Source organism: Hyperolius riggenbachi, chromosome 1 (genome assembly GCF_040937935.1).
Source record: "Hyperolius riggenbachi isolate aHypRig1 chromosome 1, aHypRig1.pri, whole genome shotgun sequence".
In the NCBI taxonomy this organism is placed as follows: Eukaryota; Metazoa; Chordata; class Amphibia; order Anura; family Hyperoliidae; genus Hyperolius; species Hyperolius riggenbachi.
Window position 1 is genome coordinate 318339189 of NC_090646.1, and position 15971 is coordinate 318355159.

At 42.4% G+C, this 15971-nt stretch overlaps 1 protein-coding gene across 1 annotated transcript in view; it reads left to right on the forward strand.

Annotated features, from left to right (window-relative positions):
• Nucleotides 1-15971, forward strand: part of POLR2B (RNA polymerase II subunit B) — a 470934-nt gene that overhangs the window by 378704 nt on the left and 76259 nt on the right. Inside the window, exons 15-16 of the mRNA XM_068233836.1 lie at nt 5871-5960; nt 9039-9146. Coding sequence (XP_068089937.1) covers nt 5871-5960; nt 9039-9146 — 198 coding nt within the window. The remainder of the gene's footprint in view (nt 1-5870; nt 5961-9038; nt 9147-15971) is intronic.

Sequence of the window (15971 nt, forward strand, 5' to 3'; positions counted from 1 at the left end):
GTAAAATGTACGAGGGACTCGTCTATGCCTGACAGTTACTCTTAAAGGAGTAATCAATCAAAAAACTCCTCCCCCCACTCATTTACCCACGTTGTCTTCGGTGTAGTTCGCAGAATGACTTGGTTGACAGCGGAGCTCACGCAAGTGCACTAGGAGGAGGTCGGACTCTGCACCCCTGGGGCTACTGTGCCGGAAGGGTGGGATGCGTCAGCGTTGGACATGTCAGCTGCAAGGGGCTGGAGGAAACCCCGGGTAAGTAGAATGGGGGGATGTTTTTTTTGACTGATGTTTCCTTTAAAAGGGATGTCGGAATGCCTCTTAATATTTTAATGCTGTCTCTGCATGGAGAACAGCATGTAACAACACAGACAAATACACACTCTTCTGCTGTTACTGAACAGGATCTACGTAGGCTATGACCTATATTTATTATTTAAGTGTTTATATAGCGCTGACTTATTACGTAGCGCTGTACAGAGTACTATATAAAACCTTACAGGTACCATTATTGGACTGTAAACTAGAGGTAAATGATCATAAACAGATGACTGGTGGCAGCAAATGATTTAGAGTGCACATTATTGGTTTTTGCTCATAGAAATTCCCAAGAGGGCCCTGATGTATGGATATTAATGCAACAATGACAAAGTACAGTGCCCTGTAAGTACCTGAGATGTCAGTATGGGCATGGTGGGTCAAACAAAATGACAGGTAGTCCTGTTGGTTACTGGAAAGTTTGTGGCTGAATATAGTGGCAGGTGGCACAGCAGGGTACTACAACTAGACTACATTCACTATTCATGTTGTTCTTTGCTCTATAAGAGTTTATTGTGAGAAGTTTGTGCCACCCCCTCAATCACTGGAGTGGGTGTGGTTAAAGCGGAATATAACCCTGCATTTCAACTTTGCTCTAAAATGATATTTACAGCATGTTATATGCAATCAGCATTTTTTTTTACTAGACCAGCATGGGAAGGGTTACACACAGAGCTTTAAAGTTCCCTGGAGAGAACTGCTGCCGCATCCGAAGTTTAGATAGATACATTTAAGTAAACACAATGTAACAAGTGGTGAATGTGACTCACTCTCTCTGACGGTGCAGGAGCTGGAGGACAGCCAAAGAGTGTGTAACTGGAAAACAGATCATACATGTTGGAAATAATCGATCTGACAGTAAATCGGCCAGAAAATCGTAGTGTGTACCTAGCATTAGGGACTCAGATTTTTTAATATCTGTCATGAGGATATATTACTGTTTTTTCAGGGCATAAGGGTGTGCAATCGACTGGACACAAAAACAGAAAACAGAAAAAATGCACCTTTAGGCTAGGTTCACAGTGCTTAGTTGCATTGCAGAATAATTCTGCATGTCAATTCACTACCCATACAGTTCTATGGACCTGTTCACAGTGCTGTGTTGTAACTGATCACGTTATTGTAACTCGTTGCATGGAGGCTTTGTATTAATGTCAATGTCAAATTTCCATTGCAGTTCACACTTATTTTAACGCATTATAACGCATGCGTTATGCAACTGACCACTGTGGATCCAGCCTTACTTCCAAATAATATATTGGCACCATACATTGTACTTAGAACATAATTTAAATGTTATGATAGCCGGGACTAGCAAGCAAATAAAATGAGTGGGTTTTATTTATACAGAAGAATCCTTTTATAGTAAACTGTAAGGGACCAGGAAAAGTAGTTTACTATATCAGAAGTTTACTATATCAGAATTTGTCATACATTGTATATTTATACAGACACATTTGCTGGGACCTGAGGACTGAGCTTACTATAGCCAAAGGTTTACTATATCAGAGTTTACCATAACTAGATTCTACTGTAGTAGCATTGCCTATTTTAAAATTATAGGCGATGGAATTGGAGAAATTGTTTTTTTTCTTTTTTTTTTCTTGTTGTTGCCTATAAAATGCATAGAAAACAAAGTAATTACTGAAAACAAGTAACGCCCACAAAAAGCCTAATTTGGGCTGTATTCACAAAGGGCAGTTTGGTGAAGTCATTTTGTTCGGTAAAATACCTCTTTCGGTATTTTACTTTTTTTTTTTTTTACAAATTCACTAAAGTTTTTCCACAAGAGGCTGAAGTTTGGTAATTTACTGAACAAACATGCCTCAATTTTCTAGGCCCTGCTCACTAAGTGTCACTTACCAGCCATCTAACAGGGCAGTGGGCAGGCAGGGAGCTGTGTGTTTGACTCGGAGGTTTACTCTGCAGAATGTATCCTGTCATTCCTTTAGATGTGTCTAGGGCCAGTTATAGACTTTTTGCTGCCTGAGGCAAACTTGTGAGGATGCCCCCCAATTTGGAATGATCGCACAGCACCCGACAATTTACTCTGCTTCATTTAGTGTTCTCACTTGACATGCTGTAGCTCAACATAATTGCAAAGTGCACTTGTTGTCTGTGAGTCTGTGAAAAACAAACTGCTCACCCACAACCATTACATTCCTCAGTCAGCAGTGACAGCAGTGCCATCACCTCCCTTTTGCTGTTCTAGTCAAATGAAACGATGCTGCTTTCCTGCTCCCCCCCCCCTCCTCACTCACTGTCAGACTTATGACACAGTACAACAAGCTGCTTTTCCCCAATAATGACCTCTTCACCTAGCTTGCTGTTCTCTCACTTCTCCTCCAAATCTGACTGCATGCTGTTAGTGTAAACACAGTACAAAAATGCTGCCCCTGTAGTTTCTATGCCTGATGCATATGTTTCACCTTGCTTCATGCCCTGTAGCCCTGTATGCTAGAATACAGATTTTAACATCTAAAGGAAAGCAGAAAAGCCCTCATAATTGTTACCTTTCTCTGCTGTGACACAGTTAAAGACCCACCCGATACCCCATCACATCTAATCAGAGTGAGAAGCAGGGCTGTGTGGCTTTCCTTATTGGCTGCCTGGCTCTCCCTAAAGGCTGACTGTCAAGTCTACCGCACAGAGACCGCATGTAGAGAGCGAGTTATCGGCTGCTGTAAGCTGTAGAAAAATACCAAACACTTTTTTGCCCGGTAAACCAAATGCGGAAATCTTGTTAATTTTCTGTGCAGTAATCAGTTTAGTGATTTGTAATTAGGAAAGGTGATCGGTAAAATCAGCTTTTTTCAGCATTACCAAATACGGTAATGCTTTGTGAATAGAGCCCTTAGTAGTGGAAAAAAAAAACAGATATAGATCATTCACATGTGAGAAGTAGTGATAAAGTTATGGCCAAATGAATGGGAGGAGCACTGACAGGTGAAAATGGTTTGTTAAGGGTAAAATGGCCTGTAAGCTGAAGTGGTTAAGGTTGTCCGGAACCTGGACGAGACCAGGACAGAGGGAAGACCTATGGTGCCTAGACTGTAGTAATCTACTCATGAGCCACTCAGTGTAAAAGAAAATCTGCTCTTGTGATGATTGTCCAATAGGATTGCAGTATTACAGTATGTGCAGTTTTTTTTTTTTTTTTTAGGTGTGTTTGTTGTATAATCTGTAGTACATCTAATATGCTGTTATCCTCTCTACAACGTTACCAAGTCTAATCTATTCAGCTCTGATGGTGCGTACACATACACAATTGCAGTCACCCACAAGGCTAGGTATTTAATCCCTGTGGCATGAATATAAGGCCTCTTGCACACTGCACGCGATTCCGATTCAGATTCCGCTTTTTAATTGTTTTTTACATCCGATTCAGATTCCGATTTGCAGTGTGCAGGGAGCAAACTGCAAATCGGAATCGGATGTAAAAACTGATTAAAAAGCGGAATCGGAATCGCTTGCAGTGTGCAAGAGGCCTAAGGGCGAGTTTTATACAAACTTGTCGCTAGCCTATCATGTTCTGCTGAACAATACCATTGGCTTGGGCTCGGATGGGATTATTCCAACTAGGTTGCAAAATGATGCGATTGAAGAAAGGGGTCTGTAGCTTCCAAAATAGATTGCATGCACTGATTTATGTGCATGCACGTGTTCCCTAAAATGGTTATACCTGACAGGCATCAGCAGGAATCCCAAGTTATGAGCATTAAATGTTTGTGTGCGTACTGACTGGTATTAGTAGAGTAGGGACCCTTAACGTTAATGGGGAGACCTCATCGCTGGTGTAAGGGTCTAGGACACAATGCTATTGCATGCAATACATTAAGGAAGCGACCATTTATTTTCTTCAATCGCATAGTTTTGCAACATAGTTGTTTTTAATGCTGCTAGTGTTCCAGTTTGATGTGAGTGTCATGAGTGTAGAGGATTAATGATTAATATGTAAATTTGACCACTCCCCTCAGCACCTCCTGTTCCATGTAAAATCATGGTCGCTTAGCAAGATAAGCATAGTCCCTCCGTTCTTGAATGTATGCTTGAACAGCCATTGTGGTTTGGCTGAAGTCTTTAGCTCTTCTGTCTCCTGTACCAGTACAGCCCATTTATCAAATGGTGTAAGTATTGCAGCTTGATGCTCCCGGGCACTCTTAGACTGATTTACCGTATGTATATGTGTGTTCCCTAGAATGGTTGAACCTGACAGGCCTCAGCAAGAATCTAAGGTTATGAGCATAAAATGTTTGCTTTCATGCGGTTATAGGTAGAGTAGGGAACCCTTACCATTAACGGGGAGACCTTATCGCTGGTGTAAGGATCTAGTACACAATGCTATTGCATGCAATCCATTTTGGAAGCTACTGTCCCCTTTCGTCAATTGCATAATTTTGCAACCTAGTTGTTTTTAATGCTGCTAGTGTTCCAGCATGAAGTGAGTGTCATGTGTGCAGAGGATTGATTGTTTATATGTAAATTTGACCATTCCCCTCAGCACCTGCTATTCTATTTAAAATCATGGTCACTGAGCAGGATGAGAATAGCCCCTCATTTCCTTTATCAGTAACCAAGTCTGATTTAAAATTTAGTATTCATGTAGTCCTGGGCTCACTGCAGCCATTCTGCTTCTGAGCATTAGTTTGGTGTGGCCAAATAGAAGGTTTATGCATAATTGCAATCCTCTCGAGGATTCTACACCTTAATTATCACATGGCCAATATTGATTTTAATGATAAAAAGAGCCCTGAGAGACAATACCATCCATGAATTAGAAAACCAAACTATTTAATCTGACAGTTAAAGGCCTCTTGCACACTGCAACTGATTCCAATTCAGATTCCGCTTTTTAATCAGTTTCTACATCCGATTCAGATTCCGATTTTCAGTTTGCTCCCTGCACACTGCAAATCGGAATCTGAATCGGATGTAAAAACTGATTAAAAAGCGGAATCGGAATCGCTTGCAGTGTGCAAGAGGCCAAATTTGCATAATAATTTGGAATGCAGTGTATATCATATGGTGTAACGGGGATCAAAGTTCTGTAAAAGAAAAAATTATTGATATCTGGCCGATAAAAAATGTGTACCTGATCTACACAAATTGTACAATATATGGCCAGCTTAACACTGGCCTTTTCTTTCAAATATTACAATGTTAACACAACACATGCTATTGTTCCTAATCACTTCCTTGACTTACTGATACATGCTCATATATGACATACATATTTACCACAAATTTTACATACATGTTAAATCTTCATTAATTCATCTGTGTTAAACTGTGTGCTCCTGATGCCAATTAATTTACTCTATAACATAACAAATAAACACAAATGCCTTTGATGTTGACTCTGCCTTCAAGTCATATAACTTGACATGTCACCACCAACCTCTACACAATATACTTCTACAAACAATTTTTATACGGTTAACTTTTACTGTACTCTCAACTATTTTCTTTCTCAGTGTTACAGTAATGTGAATTGTTTATTGAGATCAAATCTTCAGCCTCTTAAGTGTATGCACTATATATTTTTATTTTTTCAGGTACGATCCGTTCGAATCCCTCAGATTGGAGATAAGTTTGCAAGTCGACATGGGCAGAAGGGTACCTGTGGAATCCAGTACAGACAAGAGGTATTGGCTTCTTGGAAGGAAACTTGTATCTGAAATGTATATATTTTTGGGGGCATTATAGTGTTAATTTTTGTTCTAACCAAGATGTACAAGTCTGAAAACAAGTATGTGGCTAGTTAGAAACTTCATTGAACTCTACAAGAAGAGTTGATCACACATTAATGTATATTGTAAAAACAGAGAAAAACAGTTGTGGCTGAAGGGCACATAAGCAATTAACATACACATTACACTGGTTAGAATGAGGAGGGTAACAACATAAAGGAGCTCTTGTGATCAACCCTATTAGGGAATGATATTCCACACTGGTACAGGCCCAAAGTGCATCCAGACATAAACTGCGTTATTCCCAGAGGGGAGTATGCTTGAAATGATACATATGGTATCATAGAGTTGCAAATTCAAAGTATCAGCACCGATCCTTAGTAAAGTATATATATATATCGACAGAAGAGATAGTCTGCCAGGCAGGGGCGCAACTAGAAATCATTGAGCCCCCCCGGGAAAACTTTGGATGGCACACCCCCCCCCCCCCCCTCCAAAACAGAAATTGGAAAGGCAGGCCAGGCAGGATATTTAAAAAAAAAATACTTACACTATAGGTAGCCAGGTATAGGGGCTACAGTATAGGTAGCCAGACATGGGTGCCCCCAGTTTAGGTAGCCAAGCATAGGTGCACCCAGTATAGGTAGCCAGACATAGGTGCTTTTCACCGTGATGTTGCGCTCAGTCCCCACTTTCTTGTTTGGGCTGCTGACTATACACAGAGACAAGTCCCAGTCACGTATATAATGTACACAAATGGCCGCGCCAGAAATCCGTAACAGCTCTTGTAATCTGAGATCCTTAAAAATATGAACACAACAAACCAGAGCTTCTCATAGTGAGTATTGCCTCATCAGTGACACCCTTGTGCATAAACACACACTGCGTGAGGGAAATGGGTAGCTGTCACCAGGGTTACTGGGGGATCACACACCCCCCTTGCTTTCCCTGCTCACCAGAAGATTTCCTGATAGTGTTGCATATCATAAGATATCCGAAGTATCCGACCTGCGGAGCCTTTAAAAACATCAAGAGAACTCTCATAGCGTAAAAAAGTTTTAATAAAAGCCCAATGGCCCCCACGTAAAAAACTGCGTACATAAAATAGACTTGCGTAATAGCATATCACATATCACAATACCACATCGCCGCCAGCTCCGGTCACCTCTCACATGCCCAGGCTGCGTCTCCTATGATGAATGGTATTACAGCGTGCGGAGCTTGGAGGACGCACGCTGTAATACCATTCATCATAGGAGACGCGGCCTGGGCATGTGAGAGGTGACCGGAGCTGGCGGCGATGTGGTATTGTGATATGTGATATGCTATTACGCAAGTCTATTTTATGTACGCAGTTTTTTACATGGGGGCCATTGGGCTTTTGTTAAAACTTTTTTTACGCTATGAGAGTTCTCTTGATGTTTTTAAAGGCTACGCAGGTGGGATACTTCGGATATCTTATGATATGCAACACTATCAGGAAATCTTCTGGTGAGCAGGGAAAGCAAGGGGGGTGTGTGATCCCCCAGTAACCCTGGTGACCGCTACCTATTTTCCTCACGCAGTGTGTGTTTATGCACAAGGGTGTCACTGATGAGGCAATACTCACTATGAGAAGCTCTGGTTTGTTGTGTTTATATTTTTAAGGATCTCGGATTACAAGAGCTGTTACGGATTTCTGGCGCGGCCATTTGTGTACATTACAGACATAGGTGCTCCCAGTATAGTAAGCCAGGCATATGTGCCCCAGTATAAGTTAGACAGGTATAGGGGGAGCAGCAGGCACACAGCAGCTTGGAAGGGGGCCTAACTCTCCCGATCCCCCTCCAGAAATTAACAGGGGAATGACGCACCTATTCCTGCTGAAGGGGAGTTGGGTAAAAAAAACTACCACCACCTCTTTTGAGTTAGGAAAGAGGACCCACTATCCAATCTGAGCTAGGTAAGAAAAGGTTAACACAATCTAATCTTTATAAAAAGATACAATTCTCTGGGTAAGGGTCTCTTATGAAGCAGGATTCATTCTGTGATACTCAAAAAAAATATGCATTAATCATACATTCATGACTCCGTTATCCCCACGAAATGCCTACGAAGGGTCAGCCTGGAGCAGGGGGACCAACTCTTAAAATGTAACCAGCAAAACTTTGATGGGGCCCCATAATGTTTTCAGTCCCTCCTTTGCCTCTTTTTGGTGACCCTCAAAGAAAGGGAAGGTTAGTGGTTGCGCCCCCCCTCCTTCCCCGCTAATATAGAGTCAGAGACTGGTTTTAGCATGGCCTACTATGGAGCTGGCTTCCTTGTCTGAGGCCCAGTGCACACCAAAACCGCTAGCAGATCGTCAAAACGCTAGTGGTCTTGGGAGCAAAGAGCCGATATTTGCCGGGTGCACACAGAGCGGATTTTGTATGTGATCCGCCGGCCGCATCCGCATCAGCATCCGCATGGCTAATGTATCTCTATGGGCTGGTGCACACCGGCGGTTTGAGGTTTTAAGCAAACCGCAAATGTGCAGCAAAAGGCACGTTTGCGGCTTGCTAAAAACCTCAAACCGCCGGTGTGCACCAGCCCATAGAGATACATTAGCCACGCGGATTTTCAAGCGAATGCGGCCGGCGGATCCGCCCAGTGTGCACTGGGCCTTACTTTGATGTAGGCTGCTAAGACACAAATGTCTTCTGACATGCAAATTGAAACGTAATATAACCCAGTCTGAAAAAAATATAATAGCCTTTTAATATCGACTAGATTGAGGGTAGGAACACACCGGCAGAATCGCATATGCGTTTTCGATAGCACATAGCGGAAAACGCATATGCGATTCTGCCTAGTGTGTTCTTATTTTAAAACACAAATCCATGGTTCTGATTTCCTACTTTAGAGGAGCTTGTAGTTAAATGCACCAATCTTAATCATCCACATACCATGCAAATATGTTTGGTGGGATTTAAACTCAAAACCCCAGCTGTGCAGGGCAAGCATGATAATCTGCTAAATCACAGTCCGAGTAAATGTGCCTTTTTTTTGTCCTAGGACATGCCCTTTACTTGTGAAGGTATAACCCCAGATATCATCATCAACCCTCATGCTATCCCATCTCGTATGACAATTGGACACTTGATTGAATGTCTTCAAGGAAAGGTAAAAAAAAATAAGTGCTCAATTTTTGTTGTTGTATTTCATAGTTAGTTTGTTGGGTTAAAAAAAAAATTCAGCAAGTTCAGAATGGTACAACATTAGCCGGCACCTTTACATATCTGAGTTGACCCAGAGGAACGTGAAAAACAATTACAAGGATTGGGCCAATTAGCCCTAAAAGGGAAAAAATCCTTCTTGGCTCCAGATGGCAATCAGATAAAATCCCTGGATCAACATCACCTAAATTTACCGATTTATAGCCATGGATGATCTTCAATGCAAGTAAAACATCCAAGCTCCCTTTCAACGCAGGTATAGAATTTTATGTAACAGCGTCCTGCGGTAATATATTCCACATTTGAACCACTTTTTCTGTAAAGAACCCATTCCTAAATAGATGGCAAAAAATATTTTTCCTTTATGCGCAGATTGTGCCCCCTATTCCTTTGCAGAAGCCTAGGGACAAAAAGCTAATTTGCTAAGCTTTTATATTGACGTCCAATGTATTTATACATGTTAATTAGATCTCCTCTGAGGCTGGGTTTACACTGAATCAGTTGCTATCAGCTATAACGCAGCAAACAATTGATAAGAAGGCATTTTACATGTTCCCCCAAAGGTGCCCGTACATGTACCAGTTTGGCAGTTGATCGACCATCCAATTCAATAATTATTATCAACACAAATGAAAATCTGTGCCGCCAAAAGCATGCTTGATCAACGAAATTTTGGGCCGAAATCGGTCACATGTATCGATCGGACATGCTGCAAGTAGTCGGGCTAACATGCTTGATTGGGTGCAGGGCTGTAACGGTGTGCAATAATTGTGATCGACAAATGGACTGAAGCCAATGTCCGCTGTTTCCCCTAGTGTAAATGTACCCCCATGTACGTGCATTAATACATTACCTCTCTGCCACACGCCAGAATCACTCCTCTTCCAGGTTCTTACCACCTAGTTTCCAGCACATTGTGCCGTCAACCACCTGGTTGCGTCGGTAACCACGTGGCTTAATCCGGATGTATGGGCACCTTAAAGTGGAACTGCACTCGTGCACAGGAGAGAAGGAAAACATAGAAATGCACCCTGTATGTATTTAGAGAGTTTAGCCCGGCCCGTGTGCACTGTAACTCCGACATACTGGCTGGATTCCTCTCCTTCTCCATGGAGATGCCACGCAGGATTCGGAGATCAGATGAGCTTTAAATTCCCCACTTACCCACTCGTGACTATGCAGGGAGGGAGGGGGGGGAAGGAAAGAGAAGGGGGAGAATTTCAGGAACGCGGTCTGCAGAATGCATAAGCCTAGCACTGGATTCGTCTGTCTACTTCCCCCTCATCTGTAACTAAGCACAAGTTGTTATTTGATCCCTTAGCTGTGTCAGCTGACTGCCACGGCAGAGAGGTAAATTAAAAAACAGGATGTTAACCAGTTCACCCCCAAGGGTTTTTACTCTTGGATCAGAGCAATTTTTACTTGTCAGCGCGCTTCCCTTTTATTCCCTAATAACTTTATTACTACTTATTACAACAAAATTATCTATACCTCGTTTTTTTCGCCACCAATTAGGCTTTCTGTGGGTAGTACATTTTGCTAAAAAAAAATGTATTCTAAATGCGTTCATTATGTCTCAGTTTTTGGCCATTATAGTTTTAAAGAGAATCTGTATTGTTAAAATCACACAAAAGTAAACATACCAGTGTGTTAGGGGACATCTCTTATTACCCTCTTGTCACAATTTCGCCGCTCCCCGCCGCATTAAAAGTAGTCAAAAACAGTTTTTAAAAGTTTGTTTGTAAACAAACAAAATGGCCACCAAAACAGGAAGTAGGTTGATGTACAGTATGTCCACACAAAGAAAATACATCCATACACAATCTGGCTGTATACAGCCTTCCTTTTGAATCTCAAGAGATCATTTGTGTGTTTCTTTCCCCCTTCAGCTCACTGAAGAGTTACAAGCTGATTGTTTACTCTTGCAGACAGCTCTGCCCGGTTGTCTGTAATTCTGCAGTATGTGACTGATCAGTATGTGAACAGAGAATTTATCCAGCTTGTAAAGGATAAGAGAGCAGAGAACTGCTGGCTAATGTAAATAACACACACAGGGGAGTGTGCATAGAGGGGGCATGCATAGCAGATCACACTGAAGAGTTGGCAGCCTTCCTGACATAGGAGGACAAGCCCGACAGGGGAAAGATAAGCTGATTTATTACAGAGATGGTAATAGTATAAAGTGCTGCAGTAAGCCGGAGCACATTATAATAGGTTTAGGAACCTGTAGGATAGTAGAAAACACAATGACATTTTTGTTACAGAGTCCCTTTAAAGTTAAACGTTCTCCTGTGGATAAAACCGACACATTTTATTTGCTCAGTTGTCCCGATTATTAAACCGTTATGTCCCTATCACAATGTATGGCAGCAATATATTATTTGGAAATATAGGTGTTATTTTTCTTTTTCTTGTTTTTTTTTTTTTTTTGTCCGGTCCATAATTACAAGCCCCTATGCAGTAGTAAAGTAATTTTCCCTCATAAAATATAGATTAAAAAAGCTGAGTCCCTAAGGCAATTATTCATGTATTTTTTTAAACTGAAAAAGTGTTCATTTTTTTTTTAACTAAGCTATGACTGTTTTGTGCTTTATGAATGGACGTGATCGCTGTTCGCGGTCATGTCCATTTATTCCAGGCATTGTGATTGGGTAGAGGACCGCTCGGTCCTCTTCCCCAATCACAGAATACAAGTCCCGATGGAAACGACGGCGGGAGCGGTGCACACACGTGCGGATTGGCGGTGGGAGCAAGCGACTTATTAAAACCTCCTGTTGCCGTTAACAGGCTCAAACAGGACGTTTTAAGTTAAGTTGTCATTAACTGGTTAAAGGACCACTATTATGACTATCGTCAAATTTAAAATGCATGTAAAAACATACAATCAAGAAGTATGTTTCTTCCAGATTAAAATGAGCCATAAATTACGTTTCTCCTATGCTGCTTTCACTTACAATAGGTAGTAGAAATCTGACAGAAATGACAGGGTTTGGACTAGCCCTTCTCCTCATGGGGATGCTCAGGAATTTCTATATTTTAAAAAACAGTTAGTGAATGGCAGTTCAGCCATTCACTAGTGTGTGCAGCGAACAGGGAGGCTGGCCAGCATCTTTGTATAAATATTTTTCAGCATACTGAAGCAAGAGAAAAATAGAGGCTGCTATGTTAATTTCCATTTAAGCCATGCCAGTTGCCTGGCTGTCCTGCTGATCCTCTGCCTCTAATACTTTTAGCCGTAGACCCTGAACATGCATGCAGCAGATCAGGTTTTTCTGACATTATTGTCAGATCTGACAAGATTAGCTGCATTCTTCTTTCTGGTTTTAGTCAGACACTATTGCACCCAAATACATCAGCAGGGCTGCCAGGCAACTGGTATTGTTTAAAGAAAATAAATATGGCAGCCTCCATATTCCTCTGGCTTCAGTTGTCCTTTAATAAAGAATAAAGGCCATGCTAAGAATCCTCATGAGGAGATAGACTAGTCAAAAACCTGTCAGTTCTGTCAGATTTCTACTACCTACTGTAAGTGATGGAAAAATAAGATAAAGGTAATTCATTTATGGCTCATTTTACTCAGGAAGAAAAGTAATCTTATTTGTACATGGTCGCGTGTATTTTACATTTAAACATTTTTCGTGATAGTGGTTCTTTAACAATATGTTTGCTTCCATGAAAGCCGGAAGTAGAAACACTGCACATTTACTGCAGGATTTCTATCAGCTGTAACAATTGTTTTTCTTTGTTTTTAAAAAGGGTAATTATGATGTTGCATACCTTTTAGAGCAGAAAGGAAGTTCTGAGTTCAGGCCCACTTTAAATAGGAACTGTAACCAAAGATGGAACTTAAATAGCTGATACCCCATTACCCATGAGAAATCTTTACCGTTTGTCGAATAGTTCCACTTGGTGGTTTGAATTTGGAAAACATTGCCAAGGGTACACTAAGAGCCTTTAGCCACAGATCCTGTCACAGAGCATCCTCCATTAGTACTATCCTGAACAAAAAAAAGCAAACCCTTTTGTGCCATAAATAGTACACTGGTGCCTTGTCCTTGCCAATTTTCTTTCCATCTAAAACACAGATGGAAGCATTCTCCCAACATCATTCATTCACCCCCTGATCTGACCTGGAGAACTCAATCCATTATGGTTTCACTACAGACTAAAGGTGGCCACACATGATACAATAAAATGATCCAATTTTACAGCAATTCAATAAATATGATTGGATCTCCCGAAAAAATCTAAAGCTTTTTTTCATTCGACTGAAAAATCCAATTGGATTTCCTGTTTTGTTTTTTTTCTCGATTTGTATGCATCCGGAATGCTGGAAAAAAAATTCAATTTTACTAAAGATTGTAAGGTGTGTGTTAATTGTCAATTTATTAATATACACACCCTAGCAATTTACTCAGTTTCCAATCATTATATCATAATTGGGGAAGAATTAAACGTGTGTGATACATTGGTCCGATTTTTGAAATGTTACAATCAGTCAGAAAAAGTGTTTGTGATTCTTGAATTGAACAGATATTTAAAAAATTGTATAGTGTGTGGCCACCTTAAAGTGAACCTTAAGTCAGAACAAAAAATGAGTTTTACTCACCTGGGGCTTCTACCAGCCCCCTGCAGCAGTCCTGTGCCCTCGCAGCCACTCACTAATCCTCTGGTCCCCCGCTGCCAGCTAGTTTTTGCCGACAGGCCCGTCAGGACTGGCCAAGCGTAGCTTTTTCCGCATTCCCGACTGCAATTAGCGTACAAAAATATGCGTTGCCACATATCTATGCGTTTGTAATGCATATTTTTCTATGCGTTGCGGCCCGCGATAACGCTAATTACAGTCGGGAATGCGGAAAAAGCTACGCGTGGCCAGTCCGGACGGGCCTGTCGGCAAAAAACGTAACTAGCTGGCAGCGGGGGACCAGAGGATTGAGTGGCTGCGAGGGCACAGGACTGCTGCAGGGGGCTGGTAGAAGCCCCAGGTGAGTAAGGCCCCGTTCACACTGCACGCGTTTCCAGCCGCGTTTTGGAAACGCGTGCAGGTGGCCGACACCCACGACATCAGACATTGCGTAGAGTGCAATGTCTGATGTTCACACTGCATGCGTTCCGGACCTGTGCGGTCCGGGAACGCATGCTGCACGCATTTTTTGTAAAAACGCATGGCTGTCCCATTCACTTTTCAGTGATGGGATCAGCCACGCAACGCATACGAACGCGGATTTTTTTTTCTGGCTTAAGTGTCCCTTTAAGGGAAACATTAACCTATTGTAATTTCCTCTTCTCTCTTATCACTTGTAGGACGTTCAGCCTCAAGTGTTAGACTGAAGATGCTCTGATTAGTATACCATTGAATTTAATATCCTACATAATCGGGCGCAACTCAGAATACTGTATTAGAAAAGTCACATAGCATTTGTCAGAATCTGGATCTGTACACCCAAGCTATGAACTTGCCCACCATTTTGGACTAGTAAAGGTTATGTGTTTTGGGAGATGCTTACTAACTTGGGAAAGTAGCTCAAAAGGTTATTCACCCTCATCCAGAGACTATATTATTAACTTGATATTGGTTTACTGTATGTCCTTGTGTGCAAACTAGAGATGGCCCGAACCTCCAATTTTCGGTTCGCGAACTTCTGCAAAAGGTTCGGTTCGCGAACTTCCGCAAAAGGTTCGGTTCGCGCGAACTTTCGCAAACCGCAATAGACTTCAATGGGGATGCGAACTTTGAAAACTAGAAACATTTTTGCTGGCCACAAAAGTGATGGAAAAGATGTTTTAAGGGGTCTAACACCTGGAGGGGGGCATGGATGAGTGGGATAGACGCCAAAAGTCCCGGGGAAAAAGCTGCGCTGAAGGTACTTTCTGACAGGACGCTTGAGGCAGGGCAGGACAGAAGTTGGATGGCAAATTGGGACTGGGCCACAGGTCAAGCCTGCACACCCAGTAGTCCAAGGGTTCATCGCTGCTCACAGTGTCTACATCCACACTTAAGGCCAGGTAATTGGCTACCTGCCCGTCCAGGCATTGGTGGAGGGTTAATCCGGAAGGGCTAAGACGAGGCGTTTGACTAAAGAATGTCCGCATGTCCGACATCCCCATGAGATCGCTGGAGCGTCCTGTCCTTGCCTGCGTGGACATGGGAGATTACTGGCAGTGGTACCTTTATTGCGTTGTGCTGTGACATCACCCTTATACACATTGTAAAGCATACTTGCAAGCTTGTTCTGCGTGTGCTGCATCCTTTCTGCCTTCAGGTGACTTGGTAACATGTCCGCCACTTTGTGCCTATACCTAGGGTCTAGTAGCTTGGCCACCCAGTACAGCTCATTCCCCTTGAGTTTTTTTATACGGGGTTCCCTCAACAGGCTGGACAGCATGAAAGACGCCATCTGCACAAAGTTGGATCCAGACGCACTCTCCATCTCCTCTTGCTTTTCCTCAGTGACGTCAGGCAAGTCCTCCTCCCCAGCCACGAACAATACCACGGGAACGTTGAGCAGCACAAGCCCCCTGTGACGCCTGCTGCGGTTGTTCTTCTGCCGCCTCCTCCTCCTCCAAAGAAACACCTTCCTCATCATCCGAGTCTGACTCCTCTTCCCCACATGACTCTTCCTCCTCCTCCCCCCTCTGTGCTGCCGCAGGTATTGAGGAAACATCTGGTTCTGATGTAAATTGCTCCCACAACTGTTCCTGCCGTAACTGTTCCGCTTCACGCTCCTCCACAGCTTGATCCACCACTCTACACACGGCACGCTCCAGGAAG